Source organism: Labeo rohita, chromosome 2, assembly GCF_022985175.1.
Source record: "Labeo rohita strain BAU-BD-2019 chromosome 2, IGBB_LRoh.1.0, whole genome shotgun sequence".
Lineage (NCBI taxonomy): Eukaryota > Metazoa > Chordata > Actinopteri > Cypriniformes > Cyprinidae > Labeo > Labeo rohita.
In genome coordinates this window covers 35,719,155-35,735,325 of record NC_066870.1, presented here as the reverse complement: position 1 = coordinate 35,735,325, position 16,171 = coordinate 35,719,155, and the positions used below count along the sequence as shown (strand labels likewise).

At 33.3% G+C, this 16,171-nt stretch overlaps 1 protein-coding gene across 1 annotated transcript; it reads right to left on the bottom strand.

Annotated features, from left to right (window-relative positions):
• Positions 1 to 5,624: 5,624 nt before the first annotated feature.
• On the bottom strand, positions 5,625 to 15,406 carry theg (theg spermatid protein). The gene is made up of 7 exons (XM_051124591.1): positions 15,373 to 15,406; positions 14,968 to 15,059; positions 13,460 to 13,521; positions 13,271 to 13,337; positions 10,925 to 11,051; positions 6,579 to 6,738; positions 5,625 to 6,459 (listed from the first exon to the last, which is right to left on the bottom strand). Exons 2-7 carry the CDS (start codon positions 15,027 to 15,029, stop codon positions 6,218 to 6,220), a joined length of 720 nt encoding a protein of 239 aa, XP_050980548.1. The 5' UTR covers positions 15,030 to 15,059; positions 15,373 to 15,406; the 3' UTR covers positions 5,625 to 6,217.
• Positions 15,407 to 16,171: the final 765 nt, after the last annotated feature.

Below are 16,171 nucleotides of genomic sequence, written 5' to 3'. Positions count from 1 at the left end.
ATGACGGCAGCGGATACGATGTGATGATCCGATCCGTTTCGATATTACTCGCTCAACAGACATGCGCAGTGATGTGGAAAAGTGCACGGTGCACTCTGTTTGAGAACTGATAGAGCCAGTATATCATCGTTTTGTATCGTATCTGATCAAAAACATTTATTTGAATGTTTCTCATGCATTAAATAATACAATAATGCAATTACAGTGAGTATGATGTTTAATAATAATAATAATAATAATAATAGACGTTATATATTATGATATAAATATATTTTATATTTCTACATAACATTTTATATAAAACTAAAATCATGTATTTAATAGTTATGCATCAAATAATATACAAAAAAAAAAAAAAAAAAAAAAAAAAAAAAAGGTGTGCACATCTATTTTGTTGGTTGTTTCATAAAACAAAAACAAACCTCACCCTAAAAAATTGCTGGGTTAAAAACAATGAAATATGGACAAACCCAGCGATTGGTAAATGTTTAACCCAGCCTTCTGGGTAGTTTTATTTAACTCAATTTTTGCTTAAAAATTACAGTTTTCTTGCTAAAAAGAACCCAAAATAGGTTGTAAATTAATATTTATTAATACAGTTCAAGTCAAAAGTTTACGTACACCTTGCAGAATATGCAAAATGTTAATTATTTTACCAAAATAAGATGGATCATACAAAATGCATGTTATTTAGTACTGACTTGAATAAGATATTTCACATAAAAGATGTTTACATATAGACAAGAGAAAATAATGACCCTGTTCAAAAGTTTACATGCACTTGGTTCTTAATACTGTGCTGTTATCCGAATGATCCACAGCTGTTTTTTTTTTTTTGTTTAGTGACAGTTGTCCATGTGTCCCTTTTGTTCTTCAGAAAAAAAAAAAAAAAAAAAACTTTTTTCTGAAGAACAAAACTTCCCACAAATTATTTGGTTTTCCAGCATTTTTGTGCATTTGAACCCTTTCCAACAATGACTTTATCATTTTGAGATCCATCTTTTCACACTGAGGACAACTGAGGGACTCATATGCAACTATCAAAGAAGGTTTAAAAGCTCACTGATGCTTCAGAAGGAAATACAATGTATTAAGAGCCGGGGGGTGAAAACTTTTTGAATTTGAAGATCAGGGTAAATTTAACTTAACTTATAAACTTATTTTGTCTTTTGGGGAACATGCAAGTATTTTCTGTAGCGTCTGAAGGGAAGTAATTAATGAAAAAATATCATATTTAGGCAAAACTAGAAAAATGTACACATTATGCTCAAACGTTTACACCCCGTTAATGCATCGTTTTCCTTGTGAATCATCAGTGAGCATTTGAACCTTCTGTTACAGTTGCATATGAGTCCCTCAGTTGTCCTCAGTGTGAAAAGATAGATCTCAGAGTCATACAATCATTGTTGGAAAGGGCTCAAATACACAAAAACGCTGAAAAAAAAAAAATAATAATTTGTGGGACCTGAAAGATTTTTCTGAAGAACAGCAGGCAGTGTCACACCCCTGGACTCTTTAGTTGGTTTCTACCATCATTTCCCCCTGCAGTTCTGTGTGTTTTGGTATCTCCCTCATTGTCTGCACCTGTGTTTGTAATCAGTCTGTGTGTGTATATATAGCGTGTGTTTCCCCTTGTTGTTTGTCGGACGTTAACGTTACCTCCCTGTGTTTCCAGTGTTCCTTGTAGATTATTAAAGATATTTCGTTTCATTACGTCGTTGTTAGTCTGTTCTTGCCTGAAGCGTGACAGGCAGTTTAACTGTTCAGGCCAAAAAAGGGACTCATGAACAACTATCACTAAACACAAACACACACACACACACACACACAAAAAAAAAAAACACAGCTATGGATTTGTAAAATGCTCAAACTATGACAAATGACTATGACTGTTATGTTTATTATACCGTAATTTGAACTTTTCCTTCAAATGACTCACAAATCCATCCACAGATACACTAAATGCTTAATTACATGCTGTAAAAAGAGTAGGACTAGAACAGCAAAGCAATAAAGTTTTCAGTACAGCTTCTAAACATTTTGTACTTTGCAACATTAGTGATTATAATTTGGGGACATTAGTCTTTCTGACTAAAAATGCCATAATGGTTTAAGACCATTTATTTGATTAGAATATTACAACTTTGTAATACTACTAGAACTTTGAATGGAAAGAAAAACTGCAAAGAGTTTTAAATATTAAATATGAAATTAGAATTTATTGAACATGGTGACTAAACTGAAACTAAATGAAACTTAATCCTCCTAGTATGGGCAGGTGATGTTTAGAATATTATAGCGAGTTTTACAGGATATTTGAAACAGACCAGATGTTTAAATTGCTCAGAGAAAGAGGGAGGGCTTTTATGTTTCTAAACCGCATAAGATGGAAAACATCTATCATGTAATTGCAAATCCCCCCGCAGTCAAAACAACCTCTAATCACTCTTGTGGAGATACAAACACACAACACTGTGATGAGAATATTATATAACAACATGCCACATTCTTTCATTAACATAAGAGTTGCAAAACAACATACAAAGCGTGCGACGTACAACAAAGCATGTACAGTATGTCACAAAAAGCTGATTTAAATCATGCCTTACGGTGTAACTAAAACTAAATATTTGCTTAATATTTGCCATCAGAATGAGAGTCCAAACAGCTGATAAAAACATCACAATAATCCACAAGTAACCCACACCACTTCAGTCCATCAATTAATGTCTTGTGAAGTGAAAAGATGCATGTTTGTAGTAATCAAATCCATCATTAAGTTGGCTTTAACTTTAAACCATTCCTGTATCTATAATAAACCACTATCTCCAGTGAATAAGTTATTTTGTCTGAATCAGGAGAGGAATATGCACCAATCAAGCACTGTTTACAAACAAAAAAAGTCCAAAACAGCTTTATTATAGTTTTACTAAAGGCATGTTTATTTGTATGCGTATATATTATAGTTTCAAGCAGCAGTTTAACATTAAAATGTCTTGATAGATTTCTTGCAAACATGCAGCTTTTCACTTCACAAGGTGTTAACTGATGGACTGGAGTGGTGTGGATTACTTGTGGATTATTGTGATGTTTTCATCAGCTGTTTGGACTCTCATTCTGACGGCACCCATTCACTGCAGAGGATCCATTGGTGAGCAAGTGATGCAATACTAAATTCCTCCAAATTCCCATGAAGAAACAAACTCATCTTTGTCTTGCGATGGCCTGAGGGGAAGCAAATTCTTTTTTGGGTGAACTATTCCTTTAACCGTGCAAGGTTTCACCAGTCATTCATACAGTAACGCATTGTGTTTTCTGTATGAAGCCCTTGGCCTGTCATAAACAGAGTTTAAATGATCACAACGGCTCAGAGGAAGCATATATTTCAGATATCAGCTTCCTTAAAGCCATTGTAACATGATTATTTCTATATCCCAGTGCACATATTGCATGATTCACAATGAGCATTTACTCACTTGCTTCATTGCTCAACACAAATACATCTCTCGTGAGTTCAGTCGTGATGAAGAATTAATGGGGAAGAATTCAAGATGACAAAACGAACATACATTCAAATGAGTCATTTGTTGTTTGCTAAATACCATAATGAATCATTTGTTAAACTGATATTGCATTGCTGTGTTTTCCAATTTGTAATAATACAAAAAATGCTCATTAAGAATTAAGACTGATTTCAGTATCACCTGATCACACACTCATCCTTGTTGGAATTTTACCAGGTACTTTGTGAAGTCCAGTTAGTCGAACTGCACACACAGCAGACAGAAACAATACATGAGCATGCTGTAACTTAGGTGCTTTTAGCTTATGAGATATGCAAAGCAGTCTCAGCTCTTCAAATACAATAAGGTTTATTTGAAGTTTAGTAGTAATTAAAAATAGATATAGGATGTTACAAAGCTTTGAATCTATTACAGTCAAAACACAGATAATTTATGGTTTTAAATAATGCTGAAAGACAAACAACACCGATGCTCGCCATTCATTCTGTGATCTTTATCGGTGAACAGTAAATATAACCTTCAACACAATGCTAGCCTGAAGGCTTGAGGGGGAATTTCAGATCTGCAGTAACGTGTCGTTGAGAACAGATCTCATTTACCACACACGAATACATTTGATGTGGACATGAAATGCATTCAAAGCATTGTGTTTCACAATGGTTTTATGACTTTTTAGAAATGCATGGTAAGTATGAGAGCCTGAATTTCAACTTTGACTTTCAGAACTCAAAACATGCTTATTTTAGAAGCAACAAACCATTACGAGATTAAAGTCTAAATGTTTTGAGAATAAACAAAATATTTCAAGAATAAAGTAAAAAATTTGTGAGAATAAAGTCTAAATGTCTTGAGAATAAAGTCAAAATTATGTGACTAAAGTCAAAATGCTTTGAGAATAAAGTTAAAATATTTTGAGAATAAAGTAAAAAAATTGCGAGAATAAAGTCAATTATGAGAATACAGTCGAAATTATGTGAATAAAGTCGAAATGTTTTGAGAATAAAGTCGAAATTATGTGAATAAAGTTGAAATGTCTTGAGAATAAAGTCAAAATTACGAGAATAAAGTCGAAATTATGAGATTAAAGTCTAAATGTTGAAAAAATAAGGTTAAAATATTTCGAAAATAAAATAAAAATTGCGAGAATAAAGTCAAAATTACGAGAATAAAGTCGAAATTATGAGAATAAAGTCAAAATTACGAGAATAAAGTCGAAATGTCTTGAGAATAAAGTCAAAATTACGAGAATAAAGTCGAAATTATGAGATTAAAGTCTAAATGTTGAAAAAATAAGGTTAAAATATTTCGAAAATAAAATACAAAAATTGCGAGAATAAAGTCAAAATTACGAGAATATGGTCGAAATTATGAGAATAAAGTCGAAATGCCTTGAGAATAAAGTCAAAATTACGAGAATAAAGTCGAAATGTCTTGAGAATAAAGCCGAAATTATGAGAATAAAGTCAAAATTATGAGATTAAAGTCTAAATGTTGAAAAAATAAGGTTAAAATATTTCGAAAATAAAATACAAAAATTGCAAGAATAAAGTCAAAATTACGAGAATAAAGTCGAAATTATGAGAATAAAGTCGAAATGTCTTGAGAATAAAGTCGAAATTATGAGAATAAAGTCAAAATTATGAGATTAAAGTCTAAATGTTGAAAAAATAAGGTTAAAATATTTCGAAAATAAAATACAAAAATTGCAAGAATAAAGTCAAAATTACGAGAATAAAGTCGAAATTATGAGAATAAAGTCGAAATGTCTTGAGAATAAAGTCGAAATTATGAGAATAAAGTCAAAATTATGAGATTAAAGTCTAAATGTTGAAAAAATAAGGTTAAAATATTTCGAAAATAAAATACAAAAATTACGAGAATAAAGTCAAAATTACGAGAATAAAGTCAAAATTATGAGAATAAAGTCGAAATTATGAGAATAAAGTCAAAATTACGGAAATAAAGTCGAAATTATGAGATTAAAGTCTAAATGTTGAAAAAATAAGGTTAATATATTTCGAAAATAAAATACAAAAATTGCGAGAATAAAGTCAAAATTACGAGAATAAAGTCGAAATTATGAGATTAAAGTCTAAATGTTGAAAAAATAAGGTTAAAATATTTCGAAAATAAAATACAAAAATTGCGAGAATAAAGTCAAAATTATGAGAATAAAGTTGAAATTATGAGAATAAAGTCTAAATATCTTGAGAATAAAATTGAAATTACGAGAATAAATTTGAAATTATGAAAATAAAGTCTAAATATTTCGAGAATAAAGTTGAAATTCCGAAAATAAATTCTAAATGTTTTGATAATTAAGGCTGAAATGTTTAATTGCCTAATTTTAGATTTTTTTCATTTTTTAACATGGCACTAAAACACCATCATAGTTTTCAACACTGATAATACTGAGAGGAGTTTCTTAAGCACCAAATCAGCATATCAGAATGATTTCTGAAGGATCATGTGACACTAAAGACTGGAGTAATGATGCTAAAAAATTCAGCACTGCATCACAGGAATAAATTACATTTTAAAATATATTTAAAGAGAAAACAGTTCTAATATACAGTAATAACATTTCACAATATTACTGTTTTTAATTTATTTTAATCAAATAAATGCAAAGAGCATATGAGAATTATAAAAATGTACAGAAAGCACTTCACTAAAGATTGTGGGATGATAGCTTATTGGCTTTTACATTTGCGTGGTAAGGGTAAAGACAGTTCCAGCAGTCTGGGGGACGCGGTGGCGGCCCGAGCGGCAGGACTGACCCGGTATGGGTCATACCCCTCAAACAGGGCCTGACGGGTCTTGGGTCGAGCCAGTTTCTGCAGCCTCTCGCTGGCTACGGCCTTCAGAACACAATCTGGAACCGGCCAAGAAACCGGCCTTGCGAGAGCGTGCTGTGCATGGACCTGCTTAGGAGCTGAGAGTGAAAAATAATGACGGAAGAGAGAAAATAAATTACTGAGCCTTTTAATTTCTGACCTGTTTATGCAGTAGATGATCATTTACAATATAAAAACGGTGGTGATATGCACTCACAAGCCAGCTGTAGTACGCGTGAGGAGGGTGTGATGGGAATGCTGATAGCGTGGGCGCTTGAATCAACGCTGCACTGTGTTAACAGCGTTTTTGCCCGCTTTGGTTGTGCCAGATGACAAGTTCTTGTACTCGGCTTGGCAGTTTTAACCGCAACACTTAACTGTAAGACCACAAGAACCTAGATGTGCCACGTGTCACGCAATTAGCACTGAAAAGAACGTTTCGCAGAATGTGCTCGAGGGCCAAACAACAGTCTGATGCAATGTTTTAAAACTGTAATGCACAGCGACAAACCTAGTAATTAAGAAACCAGGTGTATGATTTAGCCCAAAATTACCAGTCTGGCTTCTGGCCTAATAGCATAATATATACTATTGCAGATTATGTTCATATTTTGAATTAGATTTAATTTTTATACACTACCAATCAAAAGTTTTTGGACAGTAAGATTTTTAATGCTTTTTAAAGCAGTTTCTTCTGCTCACCAAGTCTGCATTTATTTGATCCAAAGTACAGCAAAAACTGTACAAATTTGAAATGTTTTTACTATTTGAAATAACTGCTTTCTATCTGAATATGTTTTAAAATGCAATTTATTCCTGTGATTTCAAAGCTGAATTTTTTTGCATCATTACTCCAGTCACATGATCCTTCAGAAATCATTCTAATATTCTACTCAAAAAACATTTATTATTATTGTTATATTGAAAACAGTAGATTTTTTTTCAGGTTTCTTTGATTAATATAAAGTTCAGAAGAACAGCATTTATCTCAAATAGAAATCTTTTCTAATGTTCTAAATGTTTTTATCATCACTTCTGATCAATTTAAAGCATCCTTTTTAAGTGAAATATTGATGATAATGATGATGATAATAAAAATAATGTTTTTTGAACAGCAAATCAGCATATTAGAATGATTTCTGAAGGGTCATGTGACACTGAAGACTGGAGTAATGATGCTGAAAATTCAGCTTTGTATCACAAGAATAAATTACATTTTAACTCATATTCAAATAGAAAGTAGTTATTTTAAATAGTAAAAATATATCACAATATTACTGATTTTGCAGTTTTTTTGATCAAATAAATGCAGGCTTGGTGAGGTGAGCAGAAGAGACTTCTTTACAAGAAGCATTAAAAATCTTTTAAAATGGTCCAAAAACTTTAACTGGTAGTGTATATTCTGTTATCACTTTAGTTTTAATTCTCATTAATTTTGCTCTGTTTTTGTTATTTTTATTCATTTTTTAATATTTATATTTAGTCATTTTTTTAGCAGTTTTCACTGATCTAGTTTTGGTTATTTTAGTACTTCAACTTAAACTAAACCAAAAACGCAAAAACATTCCCTCATCAACTAGGTGAAATAAGTTAACTTTTTAAAACGTATTTTATATGAATTCATGTTTATTTCATTTCAAGTAACGCTGGCGACCACATGCTAAAAGTATGCACTTCCCTTGTGACAGGAATCTTCACACTAAGAATGTGGTAAGACTGCATATGAATACCAGGCCTTAACAAATAACTTTCATAGCAGATATCATTTAACATTTGCACTTGCATGCATTAGTATCCAGCTACATGATTGCATAAAAGGATGCAGGAAATGGCTTGACGAACATAATTTTCCCCCCAATGTCTATAAAATATATCATACTGAAACTGGAAGGTGTGCTGGGAAACATTAATGGGATTGCCCCAGTTTTTAAAAATAGCTAACAGCCCTTAGTTCACCTCACACCTAATTTGCGACTTAGGAAAACATTAGCTCAAACACACCTCCTGCACACTGAAAAGACACTAGAAATAGTGTAGTATAGTGCTATGAGTTTGCCTGAGACGACTATTTATATGCATTATTTATCATTTAGACATTTTTAATAAATAATACATTCCCCATTACATTTTCTATTAGCTATAGATCGCAAAATTATTCAAAAATGACTTTAACGCCTCATAGGATAAGCTTTTTTCTTACTTTCTTCTTACCATGCAAGCTTATGTAGTGGTTAGAGAAAGTAAACATTGCATGCTGTCAGATTGCGGGTTGCTGTGGTAGTATTTAGATGCTGGTGGTTAAAGGTATTGGTGGGAGTTTTCTTGGCTCTGTCTTTGGCTTTTAAGGTTTCAATTACGCAGTCTTTGGGTGTAAAAAAAAGTCTCCAAATGTCACAGAGCTGAAGAAGTTCTGCTAAAAGGAAAGGAACTTCCTCCACAGAGGTGAGAAACACTCATGCGTAGCTACAGGAAGTGTTTGGGTGCAGTTATCGATGCCGAGGGGGAAATAGTTTTTTCACACTTGATAAGAAGAGGGTCCTTTGCTGAACTCCTGCTGTTTTAAAATAGCTTGTGTGCTTTAGATTAGATCACAGACATGATGATGCATAATAAAGAATATTAGATATTTCCTGAATCCTTGTGTTTATATTTGTAGGGTTTTTAACACCTGAAGATTGCATGATTAAAAATAAAGTGTTGTGTCCATCAGATGTATAAAGTATAGACCGTTTCGTCAGATGTAAACATACTGGTCAGATGTAAACATACTGGTTCCGGTACACTTCCTGTTTCTTTTTTTTTTTTAACTTTACACAAACATCACAAAAAAATACAATCAACATAACATTTGACTGGATGAAAATGTTACATTAGCACCTTTAAGATGTATTTGTATATGTGAAATAAAAATAAAAAAAACAGGAAGTGCTTCTGGACCAGTGTTGTTTACATCTAGCGAAAGGGTCTATAACCTGACAAAAAATATAATGTTAAAATGAGCACAAGCTCAAAAATTCAGATGCAAAAACTTCTTTAAAATGCTGTTAGAGATTTTTAACTCTATAAAGTCTGTTGTGTCATATTTGAAACACAAATTTCTAATTTCAGGTTGTGGTTCACATATCTTTTTGCAGTGAAATATTCACTGATTTTTACAAAATAGACTTGGGAATGAAGTTGTTCATTCTTAATATTTCAAGAGGAACATGTACTAAGCTGAAGCTTAGGTTTACTTAAAAAATATCATGTTCAAATGTGAGTATCGGATATAATAAAAAGGCTTTTGATGAGAGTTTATTCACTCATCTGTTAATCATCATTGCATTGCATTCTATGTTTTGCAACTTTAGAGCTTTGATAATAAAATGACACATTCAAATATTATCTTACTGTGACATATTGTGAAATACGAGTGACAGCTGATATTTATATGCATTTTATGTCAGTAGTCTGTTATACTGTCTTACAGAATTATCAGAATTTCATCTAAATATCAGCAAATGCACTAAATTGCATATTTTTCAGTAAAACTGATGTTTAATTCCTCCTCGAGTTTGACCTCCATTTTCTTACTTTATTACACTATATGAGCAATAAAAGGTTTATTATCAAATATTCATTCAATATACTGTTAAATTTAAAAATATACACTACTAGTCAAAAGATTTTTAATGCTTTTCAAAGAATTCCCATCTGCTCACCAAGCCTGTATTCATTTTATCCAAAATACAGCAAAAGTAGAAATACTGTAAAATATTGTTACTATTTAATATATATATATATATTTTAAAATGTAATTTATTCTTGTGATCAAATTTAAATTTTCAGCATCATTACTCCAGTCTTCAGTGTCACATGATCCTTCAGAAATCATTCTAACATGCTGATCTGCTATTCAAAAAACATTTATTATTATTATTATCATCATCATCAATATTTAAAACAATTGAGTTATTTTTTTCAGAATTCTTTGATGAATAGAAAGATCCTAAGATCAGCATTTATCTGAAATAAAAAAGCTTGTGTAACATTATACACTACGGCCTACACTTCAAAAGCCTGAAGTCAGTATCATTCATTTTTTTATTTTTTTGAAGAAATGAAAGAAATTAATACTTTTATTTAGCAAGGATGCTTTAATTCAATCAAATGTGATGATAAAGACATTTGGAATGTTACAAAAGACTTCTATTTCAGATAAAGGCTGTTCTTCTGAACTTTCTATTCATTAAAGAAACCTGAAAAAATCTACTCAGCTGTTTTCAACATAATAATAATAATAATAAATGTTTTTTGGGCAGAAAATCATGCTAAAAATTCAGCTTTGAAATCACAGGAATAATTTACATTCGAAAATATATTCAAATAGAAAACATAAATGCAAGCTTGGTGAGCAGAAAAGAACTCTTTAAAAAACCTTAAAAAAATCTATATGTATTTTTCTCGCTGTTTTTCATATATCATGTTTAACAGGGTTAAAGAACCCGTGAAGAACTTTTATTAAGAGTGCAAGATGGATCACAAATTCATTTTGGCATTGTAAAAGGTAGTCAATTTACTTACAGTGGCCAGCAGAGGGCGATCAGGCTGCCATCCATCAGCTGGCATACGAGGCAGTGCCAGTGAACACACTCTTTCAGAAGGACGTGCTTTTAGCGCTGCTGCACTAACCATCCACTCCGGTGACCTTCTGTAAGGACAGACATATGAGCCGTGTTCAGAATAGCATACTGACATAATGCTATTTCTGCAGCATACTGTGCATGCAAATTCTCTGTATGCAAAAAAATCCCTGGTGACCTACTGCAATTGCCAAATGTGCAATGTAGGATCACAGCACACTATGAAGAATGCAAGGCAGTGCACTTAACTGGGGAAAAAAAATGGTTGTTGCATTATTATTTTCTGTTTCACATGCTATTTTTCTAAATAAATAAAACTAGTATTGCTGTGGATTGTGTCATGATTTATTAGCTTTCAGCTTCTTTCTTTACTTCAGATCAACTAGATGACACCTGAGAGAGCCAGATTCATATTTTCATATTGACTAATTACGGACGGCATCATCAGTGAGGACCACAGCCAATTAAAGCCGTACGATGAGCTTTGAGACTTTTTGAGTTTAGCATTTGATGGGAGCCATGAGGACAGTGAGAACAGTAGGCCCGGGAGACCCGTTATTGCATGAAGACGTCAGTTGTTGTGCTGCTTTGTGATTCTCTAAATGGATACAGAACTTATGAGATGTGCAATATGGGATGCTGTGGAAGTGAAATTACTGTCTGTGTGTTTTAACGAGGATGAAATGGAATGAATATAAATTTAACTCTTATCGTCTAGGCTGAGCAGTGTTAACTGGCTATAAAATACCTGTACAGTCCTGCGTGGAAATTCAGCATTGCATTACCTGCTCACCAATAGATTCTCCGCAGTGAATGGTTGCTGTCAGAATGAGAGATCAAACAGCTGATAAAAACATCACAATAATCTACAAGTAATCCACACCACTCCAGTCCATCAATTAAAGGGGTCAACGGATGCAAAGTTCACTTTTACATGTTGTTTGAACATTAATGTTTGTTGGCAGTGTGTGTACAAATCTACCCTGTTATGATTAAAATCCATGCAGTGGTTTTTAATTAATCTGTAAAAATAATATCCCCTTTTTCAAATTGAGCCATTCTCAGATGCCTGTCAATGTGGCGTCACACCAACAGAGGCCGCTCCCTCGATAGTTGATTGACATGAGCGTCTTACCTCAGATCAGCTGTAACAGTCCGACCTCCATTGTTTCGATGCTGGAGCAGGGATGTAAGTTAGACAAGAATATCTCTGATTGAGCGATTGAGGTGTTGTGTTGCTGGATGATGAATAATGAACATAGTGGTCGTCATTTACTCCCGACATCTGAGCTGCTGAAGATGCAGTGGATTACGTTTGTTTGTGAAGGGAATGCGCCTACCGATCTACATAAATGCGTCTACGTTTGTGCAAATCATTCGTGATCCAGCTTCACCTACAGCAGAAGTGTTTATAATCGTTTTTTTAATGAATGTCTGCAATCACCTTTCCTAATAACGTGCTAGTTAGCATCTTTCGCGGCTAAACGTGGCTAAAGTAAACAATCTCTCCGAGCGCAGCTCGTCACTCCACAGAGAGAAGAGAGGGGCGGGTCGAGCAGAGCTCAGCTGCATTTAAAGGATCAATCCATCAGAATGGGTTGATTTTTGCAGGGCTCATTTTGACAAGGTAAAAAGGGCGTTGATTTACAGTAGTATTGAGAATGTTTAACCAAAGTATATTATAAACGTTTCATTAAGACCCTAAAGAATCATATCAACTTGTGGAAAATGGGCATCCGATGACCCCTTTAACATCTTGAGAAGTGAAAAGCTGTGTGTTTGTAAAAAAACAAATCCATCATAAATGCATTTTAATAAAAAGTTGTTTAACAACGATCAAACAATTTACAAGTGAAAAACAGTCCCAAACAGTTTAAAAAAAAAATTGTGGGTGGATTTTGATGTTGATAGAGGAAGCAAAATTGTGGATTATGGACTTGTATTTTAACCAGAAGTGATGATTCAAAGTTAAAATGCCTTGATGGATTTTGAAGCTTTTCACTTCACATGATGTTAATTGATGAACTGGAGTGATGTGGATTACTTGTGGATTATTGTTTTGTTTTTATCTGCTTTTTGGACTCTCATTCTGACGGCACCCATTCACTGCAGAGCATCCATTTGTGAGGAAGCGATGTAATGCTATGTTTCAAACAAACTCATTTACATCTTGGATGGCTTGAGCATGAGTATATTGTATCGGTACAATTTTCATTTTTGAGCGAACTTTTCCTTTAAGAACTATAGCTTTATATTAAGCAGTTTTAATTGAAATCTCATTACTTACCTGCTCTCCTCAAGGAAACGGTTTGATTGTTTGCTCTGGGCGAGCTGCTCCAAACGAGGAGTCAATTCTGTGAAGACAATTTCAATAAACAGTGGCCAGATTTGACTGCTCTGAACTGAAACTTGTTAAATGGACGGAAACAAAGATAATAACATTAAAGGCACTCAGTAAATGAAGTGATTCTCATACCAAAGGCAGTAGTTGTGTTCTTTGACCTGGTTGGTAGCTCATCAAGCCAGTATACTGAGCGCCTGTAAATATATAAAAAAGACACAAAGTGATTATTGCATCAATGCACAAAGATAAACGGGTGGTTTGAACACACAGAACTGCTGTATTTCATCACAAATATACAAAAGCATTATTGGGGTCAGTGTTACTGCACAGAAATGAAAAGTTAAAGTTAAAGCATGGATGATTCACAAGAGGATGCCCAAGTTATCTACTGTTTGAATGAGTCACAGAGCCCCCTTGTGGGCAAATATGCCAGTTTATTTAAAAAAAACTAGGTCAAACAGTAACAGAGGTTATGTTTGAGAGAATGGTAGTCTTTATTTTTCTGGAACACAGCAGTTCAGTTTTGTCCTCTGTAGAGGATGTTGCCACAGATATACATCCTTCTATCTTGTCTTAACTGAATTTTAAAATGTATTTTCAAGTCACTTTTCAAAGCAGAGTATGATTTACTTTTACAAGAAAGACATGCATGCTCTGTATGAGACATTGCACATATGTGTGAGATATTTCAGTTGCACTTTATTTTACAGTACGTGTACTTACCTAAGAAAGTACTGAAAATATAAGGTAACTACATAGGGTAGGGTTAGGGTTAGTACCCAGTTATTGTAATTGCTATAATAATTACATAGGGTGTACATGAGGAACAGGACTGTAAAATAAAGTGCTACTGATATTTCTCTAAAGATGTTCTGAAATATGACTCTCATTACTGCAGTATAGCATATTTTTATGCATTGTAAGTTACAGGGCGAATCCAGCGTTATAGGTGTGACATATAAATGCTTAGAAAATGTATGTGTTACTAATATAGCAAACCATCTGTTTATATTTTAATAAACCCTTGTTGATAGAGTCTAAACATCAGAAAAATATCCGTTTATGCACAGGTTTTATATGTTAAAAGGGAAATAATCATGCATTATGCATGTGTCAAAAAAAGGACGTTTTTTAGAAATACTTTGTAGGATTTTTGCAAATTAAAATGCACAAACCAGAGGCAATAATACCCAACAAATACTGAAACGATGGCTCTCCACTGAACATATAATTGTTACTTTATTTTAATTATGATGTGTCCATTTTTGAGGAATATGTACTGTTATGAATGTGACAAGCCTGAAAATAGCACTTACCAGACTATAGATAATCAAGCACTAAAAATAAAAAATTTGACATCTGTGCTATCAGTATAGTAAAACCCTTTGGTAAAAACGTTATTTTTTCATATTAAGGCTGACGTTTGCATGGAATTACCCTACACCAAAAAATATTACATTTTATTTAATTTACAAAAAACTAAAAATTGATATCTGAAGTAAAAGTATGTCATTGGACAAACTGGCACCAGGATGTCGTATATAAATATAGGGTCCTATACTGTATATAGGACACACCCCTGTGTTTATTTATAGGCTGTTAGGAATCGTATGTTATGATAAAGTGCCGCAGTAACCCACCTGTCAGGGAACTTGAGGAGGTTTGGTTTGGGCAACGCTAGCTCCTCTATCCTTGTAGGCATCACTGCTCACTAACCACAATTTCCAGAAGCCTAGTTAGTGTGTTTGGAACACAAACTTGTGCTTTAAACAGATTCATACATTCTTATCATACATTCCGAACGTATCTGTGTAAACAAGTAACGTTAATTAAAGAAAACATTACATAAGAGTGAATGAGCTTATGCTAATATGAATTCCACGCACTCATTAATTATTTACTGCAGAACTACAAAACAGCGACTAGTTCAGACAACGAATTAGCAAGCAAGTCTGGTTTTTAGATTTAAATCATTTTTATACCGCTTTGTTCGGTTAATTAAAGGCGGTTTTATTAGATAAACAAAACTCACACAACTCACTCACCGTTCCAAGCGTCATGTGCCCTGCGGCGCGTTACTGGTCACCGTAGCAACAGGTCACGTGACGGCGCTCTAATGAACCAGGATCTTCATCTAAAACAGTTTGTAAGTATGCCGTGCACTACATATGCCGAGGTGTAAAGACATTTTTATTAAGAATCGAATAAATTCGTACAGGAGCATATGGCATATTGCATATACAGTTGAGGTCAAAAGTTTACATACACCTTGCAGAATCTGTAAAATGTTAATTATTTTTACAAAATGCATGTTAGTTTTTATTTAGGACTGACCTGAATAATATATTTCACATAAAAGATGTTTACATATAGTCCACACAAGAAAATAATAGTTGAATTTCTAAAAATGACCCTGTTTAAAAGTTTACATACACTTGATTCTTAATACTGTGTTGTTACCTGAATGAGCCAAAGCTGTTTTTTGTTTGTTTTTAAGTGAGTCCTTTGTTTGTCCAGAACAGTTAAACTGCCCGCAGTTGTTCAGGTCCAACAAATTCTTTGGTTTTTCAGCATTTTTGTGTGTTTGAACCCTTTCCAACAATGACTGTATGATTTTGAGACCCATCTTTTTACACTGAGGACAACTGAGGGACTCATATGCAACTATTACAGAAGGTTCAAACACTCACTGATGCTTCAGAAGGAAACACGATGCATTAGGAACCAGGGGGTGAAAACTTTTTGAATTTGAAGATCAGGATAAATTTAACTTATTTTGTCTTCTGGCAAACATGTATCTTCTGTAGCTTCTGAAGAGCAGTAATAAATGAAAAAACAAAATAA

Coding starts and splice junctions, on each gene's coding strand:
- theg (XM_051124591.1), bottom strand. CDS start 15,029: ATGCCTACAAGGATAGAGGAGCTAGCGTTGCCCAAACCAAACCTCCTC. Junction 11,052..13,270: donor CGTTTCCTTGAGGAGAGCAG/GTAAGTAATGAG, acceptor CTGTCCTTACAG/AAGGTCACCGGAGTGGATGG. Junction 6,460..6,578: donor ACGCGTACTACAGCTGGCTT/GTGAGTGCATAT, acceptor TTTCACTCTCAG/CTCCTAAGCAGGTCCATGCA.